The following is a 22,761-nucleotide window of genomic DNA, read 5'->3' on the forward strand; positions in this document are numbered from 1 at the left end:
TTTTATTTTTATTTATTTGACAGAGAGAGATCACAAATAGGCAGAGAGGCAGGCAGAGAGAGAGAGGAGGAAGCAGGCTCCCTGCTAAGCAGAGACTCGATCCCAAAACCCTGAGATCATGACCCGAGCCGAAGGCAGCGGCTTAACCCACTGAGCCACCCAGGCGCCCTATCTGTTTTTTTAAATTATTGCAAATCTCCCAAACTTTGTATTGGGAAAAAATCATATAAGTGGACCTGTGCAGTTCAAAACCACGTTGTTCAAAATTCAGCTGTACTCACTTTGTTTTGAAATGTCATTTGATGTTTAGTTTTTAAATGGAACGGGTAAGGCAAATTGGACCACCTTTTTGGGTCAGTCTTGTAGTTTTTAGCCAAAACCTCATAAAGACCAACGGATAAGCAATATATCTATGTTGGCTTTTCAGATTAACTATGTAGCTTATTTGGAGAATAGCTTCTAACTGGCTGCAGTCTCAAGTAATGCTTTTTGCCATAAAGTCTAAAAAAGATGGGGCACATGGCTGGCTCAGTGAGCAGAGCATGCGATTCTTGATCTCTGGATCATGAGTCTGAGCCCCACATTGCGTGTAGAGATTACTTAAAGGAAAAAAAAATGTTTTCCAAGTTAAAAGGTTGAGTATTGATATAGTTGCCCCAGCTTTATTTTGGTTAGGATTTGCCTGGCGTATCTTTTTCTATCCCTTAACTTCCAACTTTCTAAGTCCTTGTGTTTTAGGGGTATCGCTTGTAATCAGCCTATAGTTGGATTCTGTTTTTCTGGAAGCTTCTTAGTACATTTACGTTCCTTTCTTTTTTTTTCTTTTTTAAGATTTTATTTATTTATTTATTTGACAGAGAGATAGAGAGAGAGAGAGAACACAAGTAGGCAGAGAGGCAGGGGGAAGCAGGCTCCCCGCTGAGCAGAGAGCCCGATGTGGGGCTCGATCCCAGGACCCTGAGATCATGACCTGAGCCGAAGGCAGAGGCTTTAACCCACTGAGCCACCCATGCACCCCTACATTTACGTTTCTTGTGATTACTTATCAATCTGTCTTTTTAACTTCTGTTTTCCTGATTTTTCTGACCTGTTTCCCTTGATAAAATTGAAGTTTTCTTACTTTTACCCCCTTTACTATTTCTAGCCTTCTAATAATTACCCTTGGAATTTTAATGTAAATATGCTTAATTTAACAAAGTCCAAAGTTAACTATATCTTGATTAGTAGAAAGACTCTAGAACACTTGAACTTTGAATGCCCCTCTTCTGTTATACTTGGCCATTATAGCTAGCATTTGGCTTTTATCCTTTTTTAGTCCTGCAAACTAGGTGTTTTTGTTGTTGTATATAAATTTTTTATTGCTTAACATTTACTTTCAGATTTCAGATCTTTTTACTGGCATAATTTTCCTTCTTCCCTAAAGCATATGCTTCAGGAATCCGGGACTTTCAGGCCCACAGTAAGAAATAATGTTTACTATTGCCACCACTTAAAACTGAAACAAAAGTTTTACAAGATAGTATTTAGCCTTATGTGAAATACACTGTGTATTTTGCTATTTTTCCCCCTTTTCATGCCTGTTTCAATCTACTAAATTAATGCTGTGATCCATTGGTGAGTCACAGTCTGTGATTTCAGAAATACTGCTTTAGAAAGGTTCTTTTTAATGAATCTGTTGGTGGTAAAACTCTTTTTTGTGAAAAATAGGTCATTTGTTAAACAAATGTCATATATTTTCTCTCAGCCTGCTGAAGCACACTGTCTTACCTTCTGTTGCTTTTGAAACTGTTGTCAAACTGATTACGGGTGATCTTTTTTTTTTCCTGGATATTTTATGATTTGATGGTCTTTTTTCCCTTTGTAGTCTCACTCAGCGTGTCTAGGTGCATATTGTTTATGTAGCCTGTGTGGTGTACTTTGTGCCTCCTGTATCTGGAGTTGTCTTACTAATTTGAAAAAATCCTTCCTATCTTCAGATATTTTTCTCATCTATGCTGTCCTCTTTTTCTGGGATTCCAGTTATATACGTGTTAATATTCTTATTATATTCTTCATGACTCCTAGACCTCAGACCTCTTTTTCACATTATCTGTTTGCTTGTCTCTGTGCCACATTCTAATAATTTTAGTCTTTACCTCTTTTTGTTTACTACATCTTTTTAAAATTGATATATAATTTCCTTACTATAAAACTCACCTTTTTGGGGCGCCTGGGTGACTCAGTGGGTTAAAAGCCTCTGCCTTCGGCTCAGGTCATGATCCCAGGGTTCTGGAATCGAGCCCTGCATCGGGCTCTCTGCTCAGCGGGGAGTCTGCTTCCTCCTCTCTCTCTGCCTGCCTCTCTGCCTACTTGTGATCTCTGTCTGTCAAATAAATAAATAAAATCTTTTAAAAAAAAAACAACACTCACCTTTTTAAAGTATTCATTGGTTTTTAATATATTTTGTAAGTTTGTGCAACCATTGCTACCATCTAATTCCAGAACATTTTCACCTCCCTACTGTGTTTTTTAAATTTTATTTATTTATTTATTTATTTTTATTAAGTAAGCCCAGCACAGACCCTAGTGCGGGGCTTGAACTCATGACCCTGAGATCAAGACCTGAGCCGAGATCAAAAAGTTGGACAGATGCTTAACCAACTGAGCCATCCAGGCACCTCCCTGTGCATTCCACCCCACCCTCCCACCCCCAATTTCTTTTTTGAGCTGTATCTGGTTTGCTTTTTTTAATCCATCCTCTAAGTAGCTGATGAATTTTATTTTATTTTTTTTTTTTAAGATTTTATTTATTTGACAGAGAGAAATCACAAGTAGATGGAGAGGCAGGCAGAGAGAGAGAGAGGGAAGCAGGCTCCCTGCCTAGCAGAGAGCCCGATGCGGGACTCGATCCCAGGACGCTGAGATCATGACCTGAGCCGAAGGCAGCGGCCTAACTCACTGAGCCACCCAGGCGCCCCGAATTTTTTTGTTTATTTTTTACAGTTAGCTTTCTCAATTATAAAAGTCTCATTTTGGTCTTTCTATAGTCTGCCTAGGTTTTTGTTGTTGTTTTCTGTTTTGTTTTGTTTTTAAGCGGGCTCCACACCCGACATAGGGCTTCAATTCGTGATCCTGAGATCGAGTCATGCGCTCTACCAACTGAGCCACCCAGGCACCCCTAGTTTTTTGTTTAAGGATTATATTTTAAGAAATTAAGCAATCTGTACACCCAACACAGGGCTTGAATTCACAAGCCCAAGCTATGAGAGTCATGTGCTCTTACCAAATGACCCAGCCAGGTGCCCCTGTAGTTTGCCTAGTTTTTAAAATATGTTTAATGTTTGCTCATTGTTTTAATTCCATTTTATATTTTAAACATTTTATCATTGCGTTGTATTATGTAACAGACTATTCCAATATCTGAGATTTGGGGTGTCTAAATATTTTGCTTGTTTCCAATGACTTTCACTTATGGACAGATTAAATTTCTTTCTTTCTTTCTTTCTTTTTTTTTTTTTAAAGATTTTATTTATTTATTTGACAGAGAGAGATCACAAGTAGATGGAGAGGCAGGCAGAGAGAGAAGGAGGAGGAAGCAGGCTCCCTGCTGAGCAGAGAGCCCGATGTGGGACTCGATCCCAGGACCCTGAGATCATGACCTGAGCCGAAGGCAGCGGCTTAACCCACTGAGCCACCCAGGCGCCCCTCTTTCTTTCTTTTTAAAGAATTTATTTATTTATTCATGAGAGACAGAGAGACAGAAGCAGGAGAACCAGGCTCCCCGAGGAGCAGGTAGCCTGATGCAGTACTCGATCCCAGGACCCTAGGATCATGACCTGAGCCAAAGGCAGATGCTTAACCATCTGAGCCACCCAGGGTCCCTGTGGATAGATTTATTTTCTCTTCTGTGTGTCTAGTAATCTTTGATTGTAACCCCTGTTTTGTTGATCTCAATCTAGGAAAATGTTAAAGGGAGGATGTTAAACTGGAGGATGCCTTCTGAGAGTGCTTTTTATTTCCTCTGCCAAAATGCAGAGGTCCTTGGCTACTCTCCAGCCCAGTTATAGGTTCTTTTATTTATTAATGAGGCTTCTCTAATCTAGCACCCCTATCTTGCTGAAACACCAGACTCCAGTGTCACCCACATGTCCTAAGAAAAGCCCTTGTGCATCACAGCCCTGATTTCCGTTTCAGATGATAAGTTGCTCTGTTTTGTTTTGTAGTGCTTCTTTTGGGGATTATACTTACTTCTGTGGTTTCTACAATGCAATAAAAATTGTGTTTTTTAGGGTACCTGGGTGGTTCAGTCAGTTAAATGTCTGACTGTGATCTCAGCTCAGTTGTTGATTTCAGGGTTGTGAGTTCAAGCCCAGCATTGGATGTTACTGGTACTGGGCATGGATCCTACTTTCAAAAAAAATTGTGATGTTTATTTCTGGTTTGTTTGTTTGTTTGTTTGCCAGGAGTAGAAGTAAGGGATGACACCATAATGCCAAAAAGCAAAGTAAAAATTAAATTCTTTTTGGGGGCATCTGGGTGACTCAGTTGCTTAAGCATCTCATTCTTGGTTTCTGCTCTGGTCATGATCTCAGGGTCCTGGGATCCAGCCCTGAGTCTTTGGGCTCCTCACTCAGCAGGAAGTCTGCTTCTCTCCCTCTGCCCCTCCCCTTGCTTGTGTGTGTGTGTGTGTGTGTGTGTGTGTACATGCATGCTCTCTTAAATATATCTTTAAAAGACTAATTGAAGACAACTAATTTTTTTAAGAGTTTATTTATTTGAGAGAGAAGGGGAGGTGAGAAAGAGAACATGAGTAGAGGAAGGGGCAGAAGAGAGGGAGAAGCAAATAGGGAGCAAGATGCAGGGCTTGATCTCCGGACCCTGAGATCATGACCTGATCTGAAGGCAGATGCTTAATGGACTGAGCCACCCAGATGTCCCTAAAGACAGCTATTAATTTAGATAATACAGTAAGTTTCCTGAAATCCTTTATCATTAATGGCATCCCATACATGATAAGCATATGGATTAATTAATAGTATAAGTTTACTAGATAAAATACAATGTCTACAAAAAAAGAAATATCAGTACAACCGCACACAAATCACCCTGCCACATTGCCACTTTGTTCCACCTTTTATTGGTACCGCTAAATAAGCCCCCTTTTCTCTTTTAGGTAAGACTGCCTCTTTATAACATTCATTTAAATTCTACCAACTTAATTTTTTGTTTGTGTTTTGTGGTTTTTATAGGATTATGTTGACAAAGAGAAGGCAATTGCCAAAGCATTGGAAGACCTCAGAGCCAACTTCTACTGTGAACTCTGTGATAAGCAGTATCAGAAACATCAGGAATTTGACAACCATATCAACTCCTATGATCATGCACACAAGCAGGTGAGGAAATGCTTGCTAACAAAAAAGAAAAAAACTTTGTTGTTACAACTATTGAATTTTATAAATGAACCCAAAAAACTTTGTGACTATGGTTTCTTATATCTCTAGTCTTTATCTGAGGTCCATCTGGCTTACCTGATTTTTTTTTCAGTGACAGAAGCCCCGACAGACCTTCTGAGAATTTATGTAGAGTGAAGAATTGTGAGCTTTATAAATCTTCATAAATTTTTTGGCTTTGAATGGTGTCTGTATTTGTGTTTAATTTGGTAGTTCAACTGAGCATCACTAGGAGCTTTGTTTCCCTTTCTCCCTCTTTCCGAACGTATTAATCTTTGAACAATTATCCCAGACTCTGGTCACTTCATCCTCTCTCTATATATATTCATGCTTTATTGGCTACTGTTTCCTGTTGGTAGTCAGTTTTGTTATTTGGTATGCCTTGGAAGATAGATAAATCTTGAAAAGAAAAACAGAATTAGATGCTATCTTAACTTGAACAACAACAAAAAAAAGCCCTCTGATGCTGCATGATGAAGAGCTTGCTAAAAAGTGGTTTATACTTTCTTTGCAGTCTTTTCTTTTCTTTCTTTCTTTTTTTTTCTTTCATTGGTTTAGAAAATAAAATTGTACCTAACTAGTTACACACATAAAGAAGGTAGCAGTAATTTCCCAGGGGGGATTTTGGAAGGAAGAAACAAATCTTTAATTTCTTCTTTTTTTTTTTTTTTTTACAAATCTTTAATTTCTTATAGTACAGTTCTGGCTTATTAAAGAATTTTGAGCCATTTGATTTGGGATGATTTTAGTAGAACTTGCTAAGTCTTTGGATGTTTGGTAGTTGTATTTGTTAAACTTGTAAAATTTATGAGCATTGCTGGAATGCTCTCGTAAGTGGATCTTTTGAACCAATGTTTTTTTTTGACCTTTGCTTTGTCTTTCAACCAACCATAAGGTTTCAGTGCACAGGTAAAGGACAAGTTTTGATTAAGTTTTACCAGCACAAGGATAGTTTGTAAACTCTTATACTTTTTGCAATAGTCTTCCACATTTAACCACACCTAACCAATTTAAGATTCTTCTACTAGTAGAGTTGTATTCAACACATCTTTGAACTTTTTATACACCTTTGGACATTGTTATACTGTCAGTTCTGCTTAATTTGAAGAATTAAAAATTACGATATATATGGCCAAATTATTTTGGCAGTTATCTTATTTTTTCAAAGAATCATGTGTCAAGAAAGAAAGAGTTATAACAGCAAATACTGCTTATCCAGTAACTTCTCAACCTTTTCAGTGTATATATAATTCAAATTTGGGGGGTTATTTTTTATGGAATTAAGAAGGACATTTAACATCTAAACACATAAATGCCTTTTCGGGCTCTTGAGAATTTCTTCGATCATGTGATGGGGACATCTGGGTGGCTTAGCAGGTTAAGCCTCTGCCTTCGGCTCAGGCCATGATCTCAGGGTTCTGGGATCAAGCCCCACATCGGGCTCTCTGCTCAGCGGGGAGCCTGCCTCTCTGCCTACTTGTGATCTTTCTGTCTGTCAAATAAATAAATAAAATCTGTTAAAAAAAGAATTAACTGTGATAGGATCCTGTCTGGCTCAGTTGGTCAAGTATGTGATTCGACGTAATGGCCATGAGTTCCAGCCCCATACTGGATGTAGACATTACTTAAAATTTAAAAAAAAAAATTGTCTGGGACAAATTAGAAGACTCCAGAAGAAACTTTAGGCACCAAAAGGAATTTTAAAAGGCTACATTTGCAGTTAAAGAGAAGTCTCTTGAGGAAAGTTTCTGTTAGGAAAAAATAAATCAGGAAGATTGTCATTCAGACTTGAACAGTGTTTATATTGCTCTTTAAAGGGAAAAAATTCTATCAAAGCAGCAGATTTATAAGTTAAATCTGAGCAGAAGTACAGAACTAGTGAAATTCATATTGACAACATTAATGTGGTGGACGACCGTGTTTTAGTGATGTTGCTTTCAACTTTTGAGAGTAGTTGTAATTGTGGCACCTCTGGTTCTTTTGAATTCGGCATGTTATTCTCCTCTGCACTTTGGGATGACCCACTTCTCTCTCTGCTTTTCTCTTTTATAGTGTTTTTCCACATGGGGAGATGTTGTCCTCCAAGGAACACTTAACACTGCCTGGAGACATTTTTGATTACCACAGTTAGGAGGGTGGTGCTACAGGCATGTAGTAGGTAGAGGCCAGGGGTGCTTCTGAACATCCTACAACACACTAGAAAGTTCCTTGCAACAAAGAATTACCTTGCCCAGAATATCAATAAATGCTGAGGTTGAGAAACCCTGTTCTGTTAGGATTACTGAAAAACTATCAAATACATATGGTATTGTGCTGTCATTTGGCCTTTGCTTGGTACAAACAGATAACTATCATTTTAAGTCCCCAGTTGTATTCTAAACTTTTATAAAATACTCATCTAGATGATCCCGAATATTTATTACTCTGGGTTTGTTTGTTTTTGTTGGTGGTGGTTTTTTTAGATTATCATCAAAATGATGAAAACACAAAAGTGAGGATATCTTATAGGGAACTCATGGATTATCTTTCCATGAATATAGAAATATGTCTGTGATCTTTGGTCTAGGAAGAAGTCTTTAGCTGGTATGATTAATGAATGTATGTGAGCTTATTTCTTCACCATGATCAAAAGCCCCTTCCTAGGTATTAAAAAAAGAACAGCAATAGTATGAGTTTATTATTCTGTTTGCTCTTGGAGTGTTCTTTATTTGGTTGAAAGCTTTTTCATCTTTCTTTATACTGCTTTCTTAGTGCAAATAGTAGAATCTTGAAACAGTGCTATAGATATATAAAGCAGAAAATGCACAGTACTATATTTTTTATAGTTCTACTCTTCCCTGTACTTAGAATTTCTAAGGAGCCTTTAATCCCCTTGGTACAACACAGCCAAATAATCCCTAAGAGGAGGTGCATCCTCTTTTTCATTCCTCTTTGATGGACATGAACTTACCATACAAATGGACCTACCATTTTCCGCATTCATGCTCTAAAATCATAAAGACGCCCTGTCTTGTCTTCCAGGAAGGCACACAGGATTATTATGAATCTGAGATAATGGGTAAGTACATTCAACCCTATATGAGTAATACCTAGTTTGTATCTTCCGCCAGATTTTCACCATTAAAAATTTCCAGAGAAATCATCTATCATGTTAGTGGTAAACTACTAGTATAGACAGGCTCCTGAACATACCCTTATCTTCATGAAGCACAAATAATCTCTCAGAAGAAGGCTACACGGTCACCCTCATTTGTGGTGATTTGGGAGGAGGGGGGTGGTTATATGCTGCTCACTACTCTAGTTTTTCTCAAATTTTCTAAGATTTTTATGAAGAAAGTCATTAACCCACAAATTTTAAGACCCAGCTGGATCTGCAAAGATGAAAAAGCTCATGAGACATTTTGGCTCTTGTCAGCTGTTTAACCCTCATTTTAAGGTAATAATTTCAATACATTTTAAAGGGAAGGCCCTTCCATTCCTCTAGAGATAGCCCAGTTTGTGATTCCTTTTTATATAACTCAGTCCTGATATGCCTTGGTGCTTAATGAATATTAGTATCTATCTTCTGTCCCTCTTGGCTTAATTATGGTACAGTCAAAATTACTCTGAAACTAAACATTTTTCTTTCTCTACCTCCTCGCCTCTTTCATTATTTTGTATATCTAAAAACATGTCTCCTAGTGGATATGACCATGGAAACCATTTTCTTGAGTTTTCATAGGGCCTAAATTTCAAACTGTAAAGAACATTCTCTTTCTTGAAAGTGGCATTTGTAGCAACACAGTAATAGTGCCTTATTTCTAACACTGTTTTTTGTTGTTATTTTTGTTTTGCTTTCTTTGGTACCTTGTTACCTAGTCAGGATTCTCCCAGTCTTACTCTCTTTTATTTGTGGCACTAAGGGTCCTCCTCACCGGCTTCCAGTACATAAGCCAGAGATCACAATTGTGCCATAGATGTATCTTGTCTGGCCTTTGAAGTATTAGATTTTTTCCCTTTAATTTTGGTTGGTTCCCAGCTTTTAAGATGAGATTTTACATAATTCAAACTTACCTTGAAAAATTGAAATAATCTAAGAACACTGGGCCTACGTTTTAATACAACAATTGGTTAAAGCTGAATAGTTGTTATCTCTTCAGACAGGCACATGCTAACGTTCTGTTATCTGTGGTTCCACATAATCTTTGCTCTTATGTCAAGTTGTATGACTCATTATATTAACTGTCACATCCCTCTAGACATTTGGGTTTGTGACCCAGGCCCGTACCTTCCTTTTCTCTCCACACAGGCTTCTACCCACAGCATTCTAATTGACACTGGGGAAGTAGCACTTTGAAAAGCTGCCTCCTTCTTCCTCTTTAAGGGGCCAACTTTGCAGTTTGAGAACTACCTGAGGTAGTCTGATCCAATTATCAAAATCTGGTACAGTAAAGCAGCTTTGAGAAATTCTTTTTGCTTGTATAAAAAAACCAGTGTCTTGGTCAGAGGAGAGAATCCTTTCAGCCTGCCTCTTCTTTCTGCTAAAATCGGTTCAGTATGAGACTTCTTTTACGTTTTTTTGAAAACACTGAAATCTCATTTAGTACTGTGTCTGTTTCAACTGTATAAGTAGCTGTTTTATGAGCTTTAAATAGCTGAACTAAAACAGAGTAAGCCTGTAGCAGCCATCAGTGACTTCTCTACAAAATGGAATCTACTACTGCATAATTTAGTTAACTTTGTCTAAACTGTTACAATTACTTTTTGACAGCATTGCTTACTTCTAGTTGACTGTGACAATATCAAGTAATATGTATTACTAAGGAACAGAGATTTTAGAGTTTTCCTCATTATTCAAAAATGAAATAGGTTCTCAATTGAAATAAGGTCTGAGAAATTCCTTGGTGATGGAAGGAATAATCATTTTTGGACTTCACATGGCCTTCATTCAAGTTTGGAGTCACTTTCCACTTGAAGATTCACTGTTTATTGGTTGCATTTTGCCTCTCAAGATCTTTACTGCATTTGATCCTTTGTATGCTTGGTACATAGGGCATCAGGACAGTAAGCATATCAAAACCAATTGGACCTCTGGCAAACCACTGTAGATTTGAGGAAATTCAGACTGAGTTCTCTTTTTTTGGTGCTACTTTGATATTCAGGGCAAGGGATACATGAAAGTAAATTTTTAAAAGGCAATTTTAAAAAAAGTAAAATTGAAAAATAATTCTGGGGCTAAAATTAAAAAGAAAATGAATCCTTCTAAAAGAAGTGAAACCACAGGGGCCCCTGGCTAGATCAGTGGTGGAGCATACGACTCTTGATCTTGGGGTTGTGAATTTGAGCTTCACATTGGGCATCGAGCTTATTTTTAAAATAACTTAAGAAGTGAAACCATCAAGACTAGATACCAATGAAGATATTCTACACATACCTGTATTTCATGTGTTTATGAAATGTTTATCCTTAGAAAACCATAAATTGATAATTGTAAAGTCATGAAATAGATTAGGAAAACCATGAAGTATTATGAATCCTAACGCTTCATAAATGTTGACTTAAATAGCATATGTCACTTCTGAAGAGATTATGCTTACAGAAGCAAAGCAAGTGTGAAAAGAGGAATGCATCTAAGAATCTGAGCATATTATAGTTTTATTTTATTAACCTGTAGCAGGGAGATGAAAGTTTGTACCACTGTGTGTGTTATTTTTCTTCAGGACTATTTTGCTTAGTGTAAGAGAATTGACATCATTTGGCTAGTCTTCCAAAACCTGGGCATGTTCTGAGCCTTTTCACTTGTTGAATCTTACATGCTCACTACCACAGCTTTTCTTGGTGGTAGACTTCTTACATCCAGCTATCACAATCTAGTTAACCTTGGAAAACTGTTTCTCTTTAGGGAAACTGTCTGCTTTTGTGAGCAGACAGGGATGACCCTAAACAGACCCTTTGGGAACTTAGTTTGCTGGTAAACCTTATATTTTCTTAGGAATTTCTAACTCCGTTCTTTTTTTTTTTTAAGATTCTACTTATTTATTTGACATAGAGAGATCATAAGTAGGCAGAGGCAGGCAGAGAGAGGGGGGGAAGCAGGCTCCCTGCTGAGCAGAGAGCACTATGTGGGGCTCCATCCCAGGACCCTGAGATCATGACCTGAGCCGAAGGCAGAGGCTTTAACCCACTGAGCCACCCAGGCACCCCTCTAACTCCATTCTTTATCTTGGCACACTTTCCCAGTATGAATAAAAATGATTCTACCCTATTTATGTTCTATACTTTTCAGCCTGTTTTCTGCCCCTGTACGTTTATATTTATCAGTTGTGCAGTGTGGTGGAGATTCTTGCATGAGGGCTGTATGTTCTATTGTAGTCTGAAAAGGTAAAGCAGCCTAAGAAACAATGATAATATCGTCTGTGAGTGACAGTGCTGAAAAGAGCTCTGAACTGAGATGCTGCTGTTCTGTTTGCTATAAGCCTAAGCTGTTCTTAGGAATTATGCTCCTTTAAATTCTACAGTGAAAGCATACCTTTGCCTCCAGTTATGATCTGGAAGGATATGTAGATGTATATGTATATATATAATATATATCTATATATAGATACATTTTTTAAAGTTTTTTTTTTTATCTACTTGAGAGACCATGCGCATGGGGTGGGGGGTGGGGGCAGAAGGAGAGTAAGAGAGAGAACCTCAAGGAGACTCCACACTGAGCACAGAGTCTGACATGGGGCTTAGTCCCATGACCTTGAGATCATGACCTGAGCCAAAATCAAGAGTTGGACATCCAACCTACTGAGCCACCCAGACACCCCATATATAGTAATATTTAAAACTCATTATCCGCAAAACCACAATGGCATACCATTTCACACCCATTAGGATAGCCAGAATTAAAAGACACAGTAACATATGTTGGAGAGGATATGAAAAAACTGGAACACTCCTACATTGCTAGTGGAGTTGTAAAATGGTCTAGCCCCTCTGGGAGACAGTTCGGCAGTTTGTCAAAATGTGTTAAATATAGAGTTTACCATATGACCAGCATATACTCAAGAGAAATGAAAATATACATGCATAAGAAATGAAAATACATGTGCACAAATAAATGTGCGTAAGAGGGGCGCCTGGGTGGCAGAGTTGTTCTCCCAGGGTCCTGGGATTGAGCTCAGCATTGGGCTCCCCACTCAGCAGAAAGCTTGCTTTCTCCCCCTCTCATTCCATCTGCTTGTGTCCCCGCTCTCGCTGTCTCTCTGTCAAAAAATAAATAAAATCTTCATTTTTTTAAATGTGTATTAGATTGTTATAGTATCCAAAAAGTGGAAACAGCCCATATACGTAACAGTTGATGAATGGATGAACAAAATGTGGTACATCTGTACAATAGAATATTATTCAGCAGTAAGAAAGAATGACTTACTGATACATGTAGCAGGCACGAACCTCGAAAGTGTTATGCTGAATCAAAGAAACCAGTCACAACCCCCCCATGTTGTATGATTTTATTTATATAAAGAGTTTAGAATAAGCATGTCTGTAGAGAGCATATATTAGGTTTCCAGGAACTGGGTAGAAAGGGGTAATGGTGAGTGACTGCTAATGAGCATGGAGCTTCCTTTGGGAGTAATGGACATGTTCTAGAATTAGATAGTGTTAATGGTTTCTCAGAGTTTTAAATGGGTGAATTTTATGCTGTGTGAATTGTATCTCAAAATTATTTTTAGGGGCGCCTGGGTGGCTCAGTGGGTTAAGCCGCTGCCTTCGGCTCAGGTCATGATCTCAGGGTCCTGGGATCAAGTCCCGCATCAGGCTCTCTGCTCAGCAGGGAGCCTGCTTCCTCCTCTCTCTCTGCCTGCCTCTCTGCCTACTTGTGATCTCTGTCAAATAAATAAATAAATAAATAAAAATTATTTTTTAAACTTCGTGCAGTTTAAAATTTGGTGGTGGTGATGGTGACTGTATGTACATATACATAGGTGTGTGAAAAAACGGTAAAGGAAGCACCCTGCTTCTGCAGAAATATACCATGTTTTAAGGCATTTTGCTAAATTCCTGAACATATTGAAATGAATATTTAATAATAGCTTTATGACATATTAATTTGTTATTCACCAGATTATATTAATAGTGATTGTGTTGCAAAATAATTGGGCATAAATGGTAAGTATTTCATAACTGACTAACTAGGACTACTCTTAGCCAGCAAGAAAGAATGTGTGCTACTCTGCTTTCCTCTGATGTTTTCAGTATCTACGATCAGCATTAATGTTTAGTTTTCTCTGTTACCAAACATTCGGTTTTCTCTGTTACTTAACATTTATTGTCATAGCTTACTGATGAACATGTGCTAAAAGAAAGAATTTACATCTAATGTCCAGTAACTTGGATTTCCTTAATTATTCAGCTACAGTCTTCCTTCCCTGAGTAGTTTATACTTGGGCTTTCTGTGTTCTTTCCTGGTCTTTTTCTTTCCTCACCACATAGTGATGTTCTGGATGGTCTCATTCAGAAGTATCAAACACCAAAGACTTTGCATTCAGGAAACCTGGACAAGTAATAGCTAGCATGATTACTCCCCTTTGGGAAGGGAGAAGAGATTGATGTTGTATCATGAGAAAGAGGGAGGAAACTGGGGAAAAGAGGGCATGGATTTGGGGTATGCAGGATTGATGACATAGGGGAAAGGGAGTGGTTGAGGTTCAGAAAAAGCTGAATTGGGCTCAGTGGGTGGAGCGTATGACTCTTGATCTCAGTAGAGATTACTTTAAACAACAACAACAACAACAAAAAACAACTGGATTATACTTAGCCAGGAAAAGAGATTGAGGTGGGAACAATTTCTTTGCTCTTTCCTGTTTCTGTTCATAACCAACAAATAATACATAAAGTATTTGTATTCCCTTTCTCAACAACTCATTTTAAAACTGAAACCAGTTTGGTAAATGTTTATTGATTATTTCTTTTGTGCCATGGACAACAGTATGTGATTGCAGGGTTAGTACAAAGGAAGACTAAGCTTGGGTCCCTGTTCTGGGAGAGTGGGGTTGTTTGGTAAGAGGAAGAAACTGGATAATCTTTTGACCCTAACAAGAAAAAATCAGGTTTTCTCTTTAGAGTTGAGTAAATATTAGAACCTGGGATTTTTAGTGGCAATAGGAAATACTCTCTGTTTTCTGATGTCTGAAATTCCCTTAATCTGAAAACAGTAGCCTGTTTTTCTTTAAATTGAGGTAATAGATTTAAAATACTTGAGAGGGGTGCCTAGGCGGCTCAATCGGTTAAGTGGCTGCCTTCAGCTCAGGTCAGGATCTCAAGGTCTTGGGATTGAGCCCCATATCAGGCTTCCTGCTCAGTGGAGAGCCTGCTTTTCCCTCTCCCTGCTGCTCTGCCTGCTTGTGCTCTCTCTCTCTGTCAAATAAAACAATACGATCTTTTTTAAAAAAATAAATAAAATACTTGAGAAAGACAATAGATTTATTTCTAGTAGATTATACCCAGATATTTAAAAAAAAAAAACTTACAGCATCAATTTTTGTTAGAAAAAAATAGCAACAAAAGATGCAAAAAATATTTTATTAATTCAGACCCATATTTTGTTGCTGGGGGAAATTATGTGCAGATGTATCTGTGTCATTCATTCCTGGGTCAAACAGTATCACCCCTTGCTATTACACTGCACATTGTTGATAATGTAAGCAAATTTATCACCCACATTAAAAACCTGGTAAGATTTACCAGATTCTCATTTCTCTGGTTTAATTTGTTCAGAGTTGGGCATTGGAGCCGGAGTTTGTCTGTAGTGGACATTTTGCTGCCAGCACAGTGCTATGTAGGCGGTGTTTAAGAACTGGAATGTCATTTACATTGAAGTGGTCTTTAGCTCAAAGAGCCATGGTTACATTGATGGGTATTTCAAGAGCTAGATTATTTAAGGTGTGTCTCCCCCATGTTGGTCTTTTGGGAAATTTAATGAAAACCCTGGCTAGCATGTATTGAGAATCAGTGAGAAGTGGCCATTTTGTTCTGTGCTGCAAATGTATACTTTTTTTGAAACATGCTATTGGTTTTTCAGAGCAGGATCTTCAAATTCTTTCATTTTGAATGGTATTCAGTCTCCCTTTTCTTTGAATGAAATATTGTCCAGCTAAAAATGTATTACATGGCTTAAATTTTTACTAGTATAGTTCAGTGAAGAAGCAATGTTAATTAGCAACACTTCAGAAACCGTACTTTATAATTTTCAGAGATGAGGACATAGTTGAAGTTAGCTTTGGTGATTAATTATGTCCCCTCAGATCAGTCTGTGTCCCAGTTTGGATTCTAACTTGAATTTTTTTCTATGCATGGAGTGAAATTTGCTCAGCTTTCAAAACATTTTGGATTGATGGCACATGGATAATATTTGGTCTCCTTATGTGAACTCTGTCTCTGACAGGCAGGTATTCGCTGTTCCCCTCTATTCTTACCTTGAAGATGTTACCTGAAGTTGTGTTCCTCTTTAGAATTCAAGAAGAAAGTAAAAGTATAGGACCCAGAGAGAATTTCATATGAACATTCAGTTGCAAATGAGCCAGGCTTTTGGAATACACTAGCCAACTTTGGAAAATCCAATTCTGAATTAGCGACTTTTTATCTTTACAAAAATTACTTTTTTTTTTAAGATTTTATTTATTTATTTGACAGAGAGAGATCACAATTAGGCAGAGAGACAGGCAGGTGGGGGGAAGCAGGCTCCCTGCTGAGCACAGAGCCCGATGCGGGACTCGATCCCAGAACCCCGAGATCATGACCTGAGCCAAAAGCAGAGGCTTAACTGACTGAGCCACCCAGGCGCCCCCAAAATTACTTTTTATATAGGAATTGAGAACTTTGATTCATATCCTCCCCCCTCCATTTGGCCTAATTCTTATTTATTTATTTATTTATTTTAAGAAATCTCTAGGGGCACCTGGGTGGCTCAGTCAGTTAAGCATCTGACTCTTGATTTTGGCTCAGGTCTTGATCTCAGGGTTGTGAAATTGAGCCCGAGTCAGGCTCCACGCATAGCGTGCTAGCCAGCTTAAGATTTTTCTCTCCCTCTACCCCTCTCTATTTCTCTCTCTAATAAAAATAATAATAATAAAGTAATCTCTGCACCCATCATGGGTGCATGACCCCATGACCCCCAGATCAAGAGTGGCTTGCTCTACCAACTGAGCCAGCTAAGCACCCCTGGGCTAATTTTGTCCAGAAGTGAGGGGCTTAACATTTTAGGTTTTTTGATTCTCTAAAGAATGAGACTTATTTATTGGATGAGAGTAATAGCTAGGTAAACGATATATGTTATATTAACTTGACATTGTCCCTAGTAGAGTCATGAAAATTATCAGGGGTGCCTGGGTGGTTCAGTTGGTTAAGCATCTGACTCTTGATTTCAGCTCAGGTCATGATCTCAGGGTTTTCAGATCACGCCCCACCTCCAGCTATGCGGTGGATGTGGTACCTCCTTAAGATTCTCCCTCCCTCTCTTAGAAAAAAAGAAAAGAAAATATTTCTGCCCCTCTCTCTGTTTTCTCCCTCTCTTTTAAAAAAAAAAAAAAATTTTTTTTTCATGTCAAACTTTTCTACAAATGGTCAAAAAGTTATTTGGGGGAAAAAATTAAGGGTCCAGTGTTTAAGCCAAATTATTCACCAGGCATTTACCACTTTCTGTAGACTTACTACTGTTCTATACACTTTAGGGTTGATTATAAATGTCAGCTATCTGAGCCTCATGTTGAGTGTAGAGATTACTTTAAAAAATTTAAATTTAGGGGCGCCTGGGTGGCTCAGTGGATTAAAGCCTCTGCCTTCGGCTCAGGTCATGATCCCAGGGTCCTGGAATCAAGCCCCGCATCGGGCTCTCTGCTCAGCGGGGAGCCTGCTTCCTCCTCTCTCTCTCTCTCTCTCTCTGCCTACTTGTGATCTCTGTCTGTCAAATAAATAAATAAAATCTTTAAAAAAAATTTAAATTTAAGGGGCGCCTGGGTGGCTCAGTGGGTTAAAGCCTGCGTTCCACCCTCTCTGCCTGTCTCTTGTCTACTTGTGATCTCTGTCTTTCAAACAAATAAAATCTTTTTAAAAATTTTTAAATTTAGGGGCACCTGGGTTGCTTAGTGGGTTAAAGCCTCTGCCTTCGGCTCAGGTCATGATCCCAGAGTCCTGGGATCGAGCCCCGCGTCGGGCTCTCTGCTCTGCAGAGAGCCTGCTTCCTCTTCTCTCTCTGCCTGCCTCTCTGCCTACTTGTGATCTCTGTCAAATAAATAAATAAAATCTTCCCCCCCAAAAAAAAATTTTTTTTTTTTTCAATTTAAAAAAGTGGGGGCTCAGCTCTATTGGTAGAGCATGGGACTCTTGATCTCGGGGTTGTGAGTTCGAACCCCACGTTGGGTGTAGAGATTACTTTAAAAATAAAATGTAGGGGCGCCTGGGTGGCTCAGTGGGTTAAGCCGCTGCCTTCGGCTCAGGTCATGATCTCGGGGTCCTGGGATCGAGCCCCCGCATCGGGCTCCTTGCTCAGCGGGGAGCCTGCTTCTCTCTCTGCTTCTGCCTGCTTGTGATCTCTGTCTCTCTGTCTCTCTCTCTCTGTCAAATTAAAAAAAAAAAAAAACAAAAAAAAAAACCTTTAATAAAAAAATAAATAAATAAAATGTAAAAAAATCAGCTATAGTCTCTGCCCCAGATAAAAAGGAAGAGACAGTATTAAACACTTTAGACATGCAGCGTGCTTTTTATTTTGACACTTAACCTCATAAATCTGTTGCCAGAATGGCTCTGTTTTTCTAATGGGGGAACTGGAGCCTCAGAGAGATGAAATCACATGGCTGGTGATGAATGAATTTGAACACAAGTCTTTCTGACTCTGAAACTACACACAGTATAGTTAGTGCCAAGTATGTTGGTTGCTAGATGAGTACTAAGACAGTTTAGAAAGAAGAAAATTTTATAAGGTACGAGTAGAGACTTTGTGAGGGGAATTTAGTTTGACCTAAACTAAGGAAGGAAGGAAAGACTTGGAATTAGGAATCCATTTTTATCATCAAAATGCCCTCATCTGGGAGACCTCAATACACATTTGAGTTTGGGGGAGTTGCCAAGCCCCATGTTTAAGGTTTGGCTTTTAGAATTCTGGAGTTCCTAGTTTTACATTGAGACACCAGACTTTAAAGTTTGTAAAGGTAGGGGCACCTGGCTGGCAGTTGGTAGAGCATGTGGCTCTTGATCTTGTGGTTGTGAATTTGAATCCTGCACTGGGTGTAGAGATTACTTAAATCTTTTTAAAAAGATAATAATAAAGTTTGCAAAGGTGATTTAGGAATGTTTGCTACACCCCATATAGGTGTATATCTTTGCCTAGAATGGGGCTATAACTCGGATTTGTTTTACTGATACCGCATTTTCTTCCCTCCCTACAATTATGTTGTGGTAGGAATTTGAGATAGGGCATCTTCAGGAAGATGTGGACATAGTTTTATCCCTTCAACTTCAAGGTTGCATCAAGTGGTTGCTGAATGACTGGAAAACCTAACCTCTGTCTGACTCAGCCTGGAAACTCCAGGCTTTGATAAAATGCTCATTCTTTTACACAGTGTCCTTTAGGGGTAACCCTCTCGGGTCCCCTCCCTTCTCAGGAACTTTGTACTGTCACTTTGTAATAACTCAATAAACCTTGGTTTGCTACCTACCAAAATAATAATAATAATAATAATAATAATAATAAACAATGTCCTTTAGTTTGGGAAATAACTCCTAACTAAAAGTAATGAAATATTTGTAAGAAGAAAGGAAACAATGAGGCTCAGGGAGATTTTGCAGGCCGGGGGGGTGGCTAGAGAGAAGATGGCAGATATGAGAAAAACATGTTCTATTTAAATTTCGGCTAGAAAACTTGGTAAATGTTTGGCGCAGAGAAAAACTAGGTTTGTAGCCTAAAATAATCATATAATAGTCCTGACAGGCTCTTTCTGCCTCATTCCCCTTGAAAGGAGGAAATTGAAATTCATACTTATTCAAAATAATTGATTCGCCATCTTAAAGAGGTTTTTAAGAAGTCTTAATTCTGGATAGCCAGTTTCAGTAACATAGTTTGCCGGCTGTTGGTTACTTGAACATTCCCAAAATAAAGGTAAATGAAAATAAGATTGACTGTTTTTAGGTAGCAGTGGTCTTTCCTGAGGTTTTCTTAACTGTTTTTCCTGAATTCAGATAGGTCTGTTTACCTAGGAGAGATTATTACTGTGTCAGTCTGTGTGTATGTACACATATATGTGTTGTACAGGTGCTTCCCTTCTCCCCGACCCTTTTAGAGTTGATGGCTTTGTCCCTGATTGTTCAGTATAATAGTTTGCAGATTCACTAAGAGAGCCTGTGTAGTAATGCTTGCTTTATTTTTTTTTTCTCTTTCACTCTTGTTTTATTTTTACTTTTTTTTCTTTGTGATGTGACATTTTCAGCTGATGTATTGAAAGCAAATCCTTCTAATTTGGGAGCCCAGATCACAAGAGTGAGTTTTTCTACTAGTGTCTTTAGCTGTATATCTTTTTTTGTGTGTGTCTTTTCACCCTTTTCCCCCTCCCAATTCAAAAGATTTCAAAACACATTTCATAAATATTAGATAAGAAAAAATCCTTTGTCTGTTGAACATCATGCCCTTCCACAAAGCAATGTCCACTTTATATTGGGTCAAATTCCTTTTCCTAATGCTATTATAAAAGCATAGGCTAATGTATGTGTTTTGTTTTGGTTTCTTTTCTATATTATCTAGTGCGTTGGAAATAATTTTAGTTCTGTCTTCATTGCAGATATGTCTGGACTTTGTCACCAGTGTGTCATAGCACTGTTCTTTTTTTGGTTGTTGTTGTTTTGTTTTGTTCTGTTTTTAAGGAAAATTATATAGAAGTTTCTGAGAATGAAAAACCATTCTTTATCAGGATTTTAAGCAATAAATTCTCTGACTTATCTCTATTTTCCCTCCTCATCCCCTGGATGTTCCTCTCAGGGCCATGACGGAATGAAAGAGCAATACACATTACTCTCTCATTTCAGCAGACTGACCAGATGCAAGTGGTCAGACTGCTGAGCTCTGAACATGCGAGCATTGGAAGATGGTTGGTTTCATAGTCAAAGGAAAACTGTTCATGCTGAAAAGAAATAACAGCACCTTTTTATGGTGAAATAAAAATATGCTTTCTATTTGCTATTTTGATGCAAATCAGCTCCCCATGTAAGCTGTACATTGCTTTTTAAGATCTTACACCTGGGTAATTTTCTGTACTAGCCTAACCCCTTTCTGTTCTCTTTGGCTTGTGTTATTACAGTTTATCTCATGTTCTGTTTGTCTAGTTTTGCATCCTGGAGGAGCAGGTGATTAAATAGTCCCTTTTCTTTCCTCCTAGTGTTCTAAAATTTGCTTGTTGCTTCCGAAATCATTTAATTTTGCCCCATAAAGCAAATGGTATGCTGTCCTAATTAGAAATGCAGGTATTCCAAGTGTCTTATCCAAAGTAATCAGCCATTGTGTTTTCAATTACTATCAGAATATAACAGTGTATTCTACGCTAGCACTGTAACCACTGATTGAGGTAAATATCCTAAAGGCCTTGTTTTCAGGACCCCCAAATTATTCTAAATCACCCACCCTCTATTTCTTTTTTTTTTTTGTTACCCCAGAGATTAAAAGATCTTAAGCAGAGAGAGTTTGCTCGAAATGTCTCTTCAAGATCCCGTAAAGATGAGAAGAAACAGGAAAAAGCCCTTCGGCGGCTCCATGAATTGGCAGAACAAAGGAAACAAGCTGAATGGTGAGGATATTTTCTCTCAGAGGGTTCTACAGATAGTTTTAATCCTTAAGAATTAAGAATTATAATCCTTATTAGTAAATCTTTCATACTGAAAGCCTATCTATTATTACAGTATAATATACTGATTTTATGAATATACACTTTTTTTTTTTTTTTTTTAATGAATATACACTTCTGAGGCCGGATCCTGTCTGTGTGACTTTAGCTATCTAAGCTTTATGCCTCGGTGTCCCTATCTATAAGATGGGAGATGATAATAACAGTTTACTTGTTGCAGTCGTTTTGGAGAGTGATTATCTTTACATCAGAAGTGCCTTGTAGAGGATGTTCAGTGAATCAATAAATTATACAAATATTATTGTTCCCATTCTCCAACCTATGTTTTATAGAAAAGGACATATATCCCAGTATTCTTTTTTATAACTAAACAGTATGGGGCAGAGACTCAAGTCAACTTCCTTTTAAGTACTGTACAGTCTGTGCTAATCACTGAAACCTAGGGAATTCTATCAGTTTATTTCTCTGCAGCTTCCTGCATTCTTGAGTTTTCTTTTTAATCTTCCTTCATGATTCTTGATGATTATCAATTTGGGGGCTGGTATTTAGTCTTTGGTGGAATTTACTCCACCTAAGGCTGAATTTCTAAGCAACTAGCCTTGGGGGACCCAGTCTTTGAGCATCTGAGGATTCATGAGGTATGTGCCTCAATCAGAAAGACTTAGCCCCCATATTTGTTTTTAATGGCTGCCCAGGACCAAAGGAAGGAACTGGCTGTAGGGGAAAGAGAAACTATGATTGTGTCCTTCAAAAGTTCACAGCCAAGTTCCTGCACTTACTAAGTTACTAAATTCATTTTTGTCTCAAGATCCCTTTTTTTTGTTTGTTTGTTTTTTTAACTTATTTACTTCTCTAGCATTTTGGAGGAGAGAACACATAGTTTTGAAACAGAGTTTTGATACAGAATTCACCAGTGAGCTCTAATGTTGAGTTAAGCTGTCTATAAACTGGTTCTCATTCCTTCTTTGGCAGCTTTTTAATATCATAACGCATTCCTCTTGGGCATATTGCGAGGGCAAGTGTACCTCTATAAAAAGTATATACCAGGTCACTTTCTAATTTGGGGCATATTTTAATATATGTTTTTCTTCAGAGGTGACTTGTAGTTCTCAGTTTTATAAGTAAGCAGTTTAAAGATGACCAAGTAATCTCTTGAGAAAGTAAAAGAAGGTTTTGACCCATCACCAGGTATTTCATTGTCCCAGAATTAATTCATGACCCCATAGTAAGTGTTGTTTAAGAAGTTAACATGGCAAAGACTAAGCAAAAGAACAAAATAAGATCTGTTTTTATTCAACTTGAGGGTCTCTTTGCCGTGGGGTAGGTTTTATGACACAGTGTAAGTGTCTCTTGCTATTTAAATGTTTGGGATCCTATCTTCCATTAGCCATAGTCTAGATAGCAAGGGATACCACATTATCCAAATATATTTAGTCTCTGAGTTTAGGATAGCGAGTAGCTAGGGATCAAATAAAAAG

At 38.1% G+C, this 22,761-nt stretch overlaps 1 protein-coding gene across 4 annotated transcripts in view; it reads left to right on the top strand.

The window, feature by feature from the left end:
• Positions 1 to 22,761, top strand: part of GPATCH8 (G-patch domain containing 8) — a 109,226-nt gene that overhangs the window by 80,052 nt on the left and 6,413 nt on the right. For all 4 annotated transcript variants that reach the window (XM_044247769.1, XM_044247771.1, XM_044247770.1 and 1 more), the window contains 2 exons: positions 5,229 to 5,372; positions 21,096 to 21,226. In XM_044247769.1, the coding sequence (XP_044103704.1) occupies positions 5,229 to 5,372; positions 21,096 to 21,226 (275 nt within the window). The remainder of the gene's footprint in view (positions 1 to 5,228; positions 5,373 to 21,095; positions 21,227 to 22,761) is intronic.

The sequence above is a fragment of the Neovison vison genome, chromosome 5 (assembly GCF_020171115.1).
Source record: "Neovison vison isolate M4711 chromosome 5, ASM_NN_V1, whole genome shotgun sequence".
Classification (NCBI taxonomy): domain Eukaryota; kingdom Metazoa; phylum Chordata; class Mammalia; order Carnivora; family Mustelidae; genus Neogale; species Neogale vison.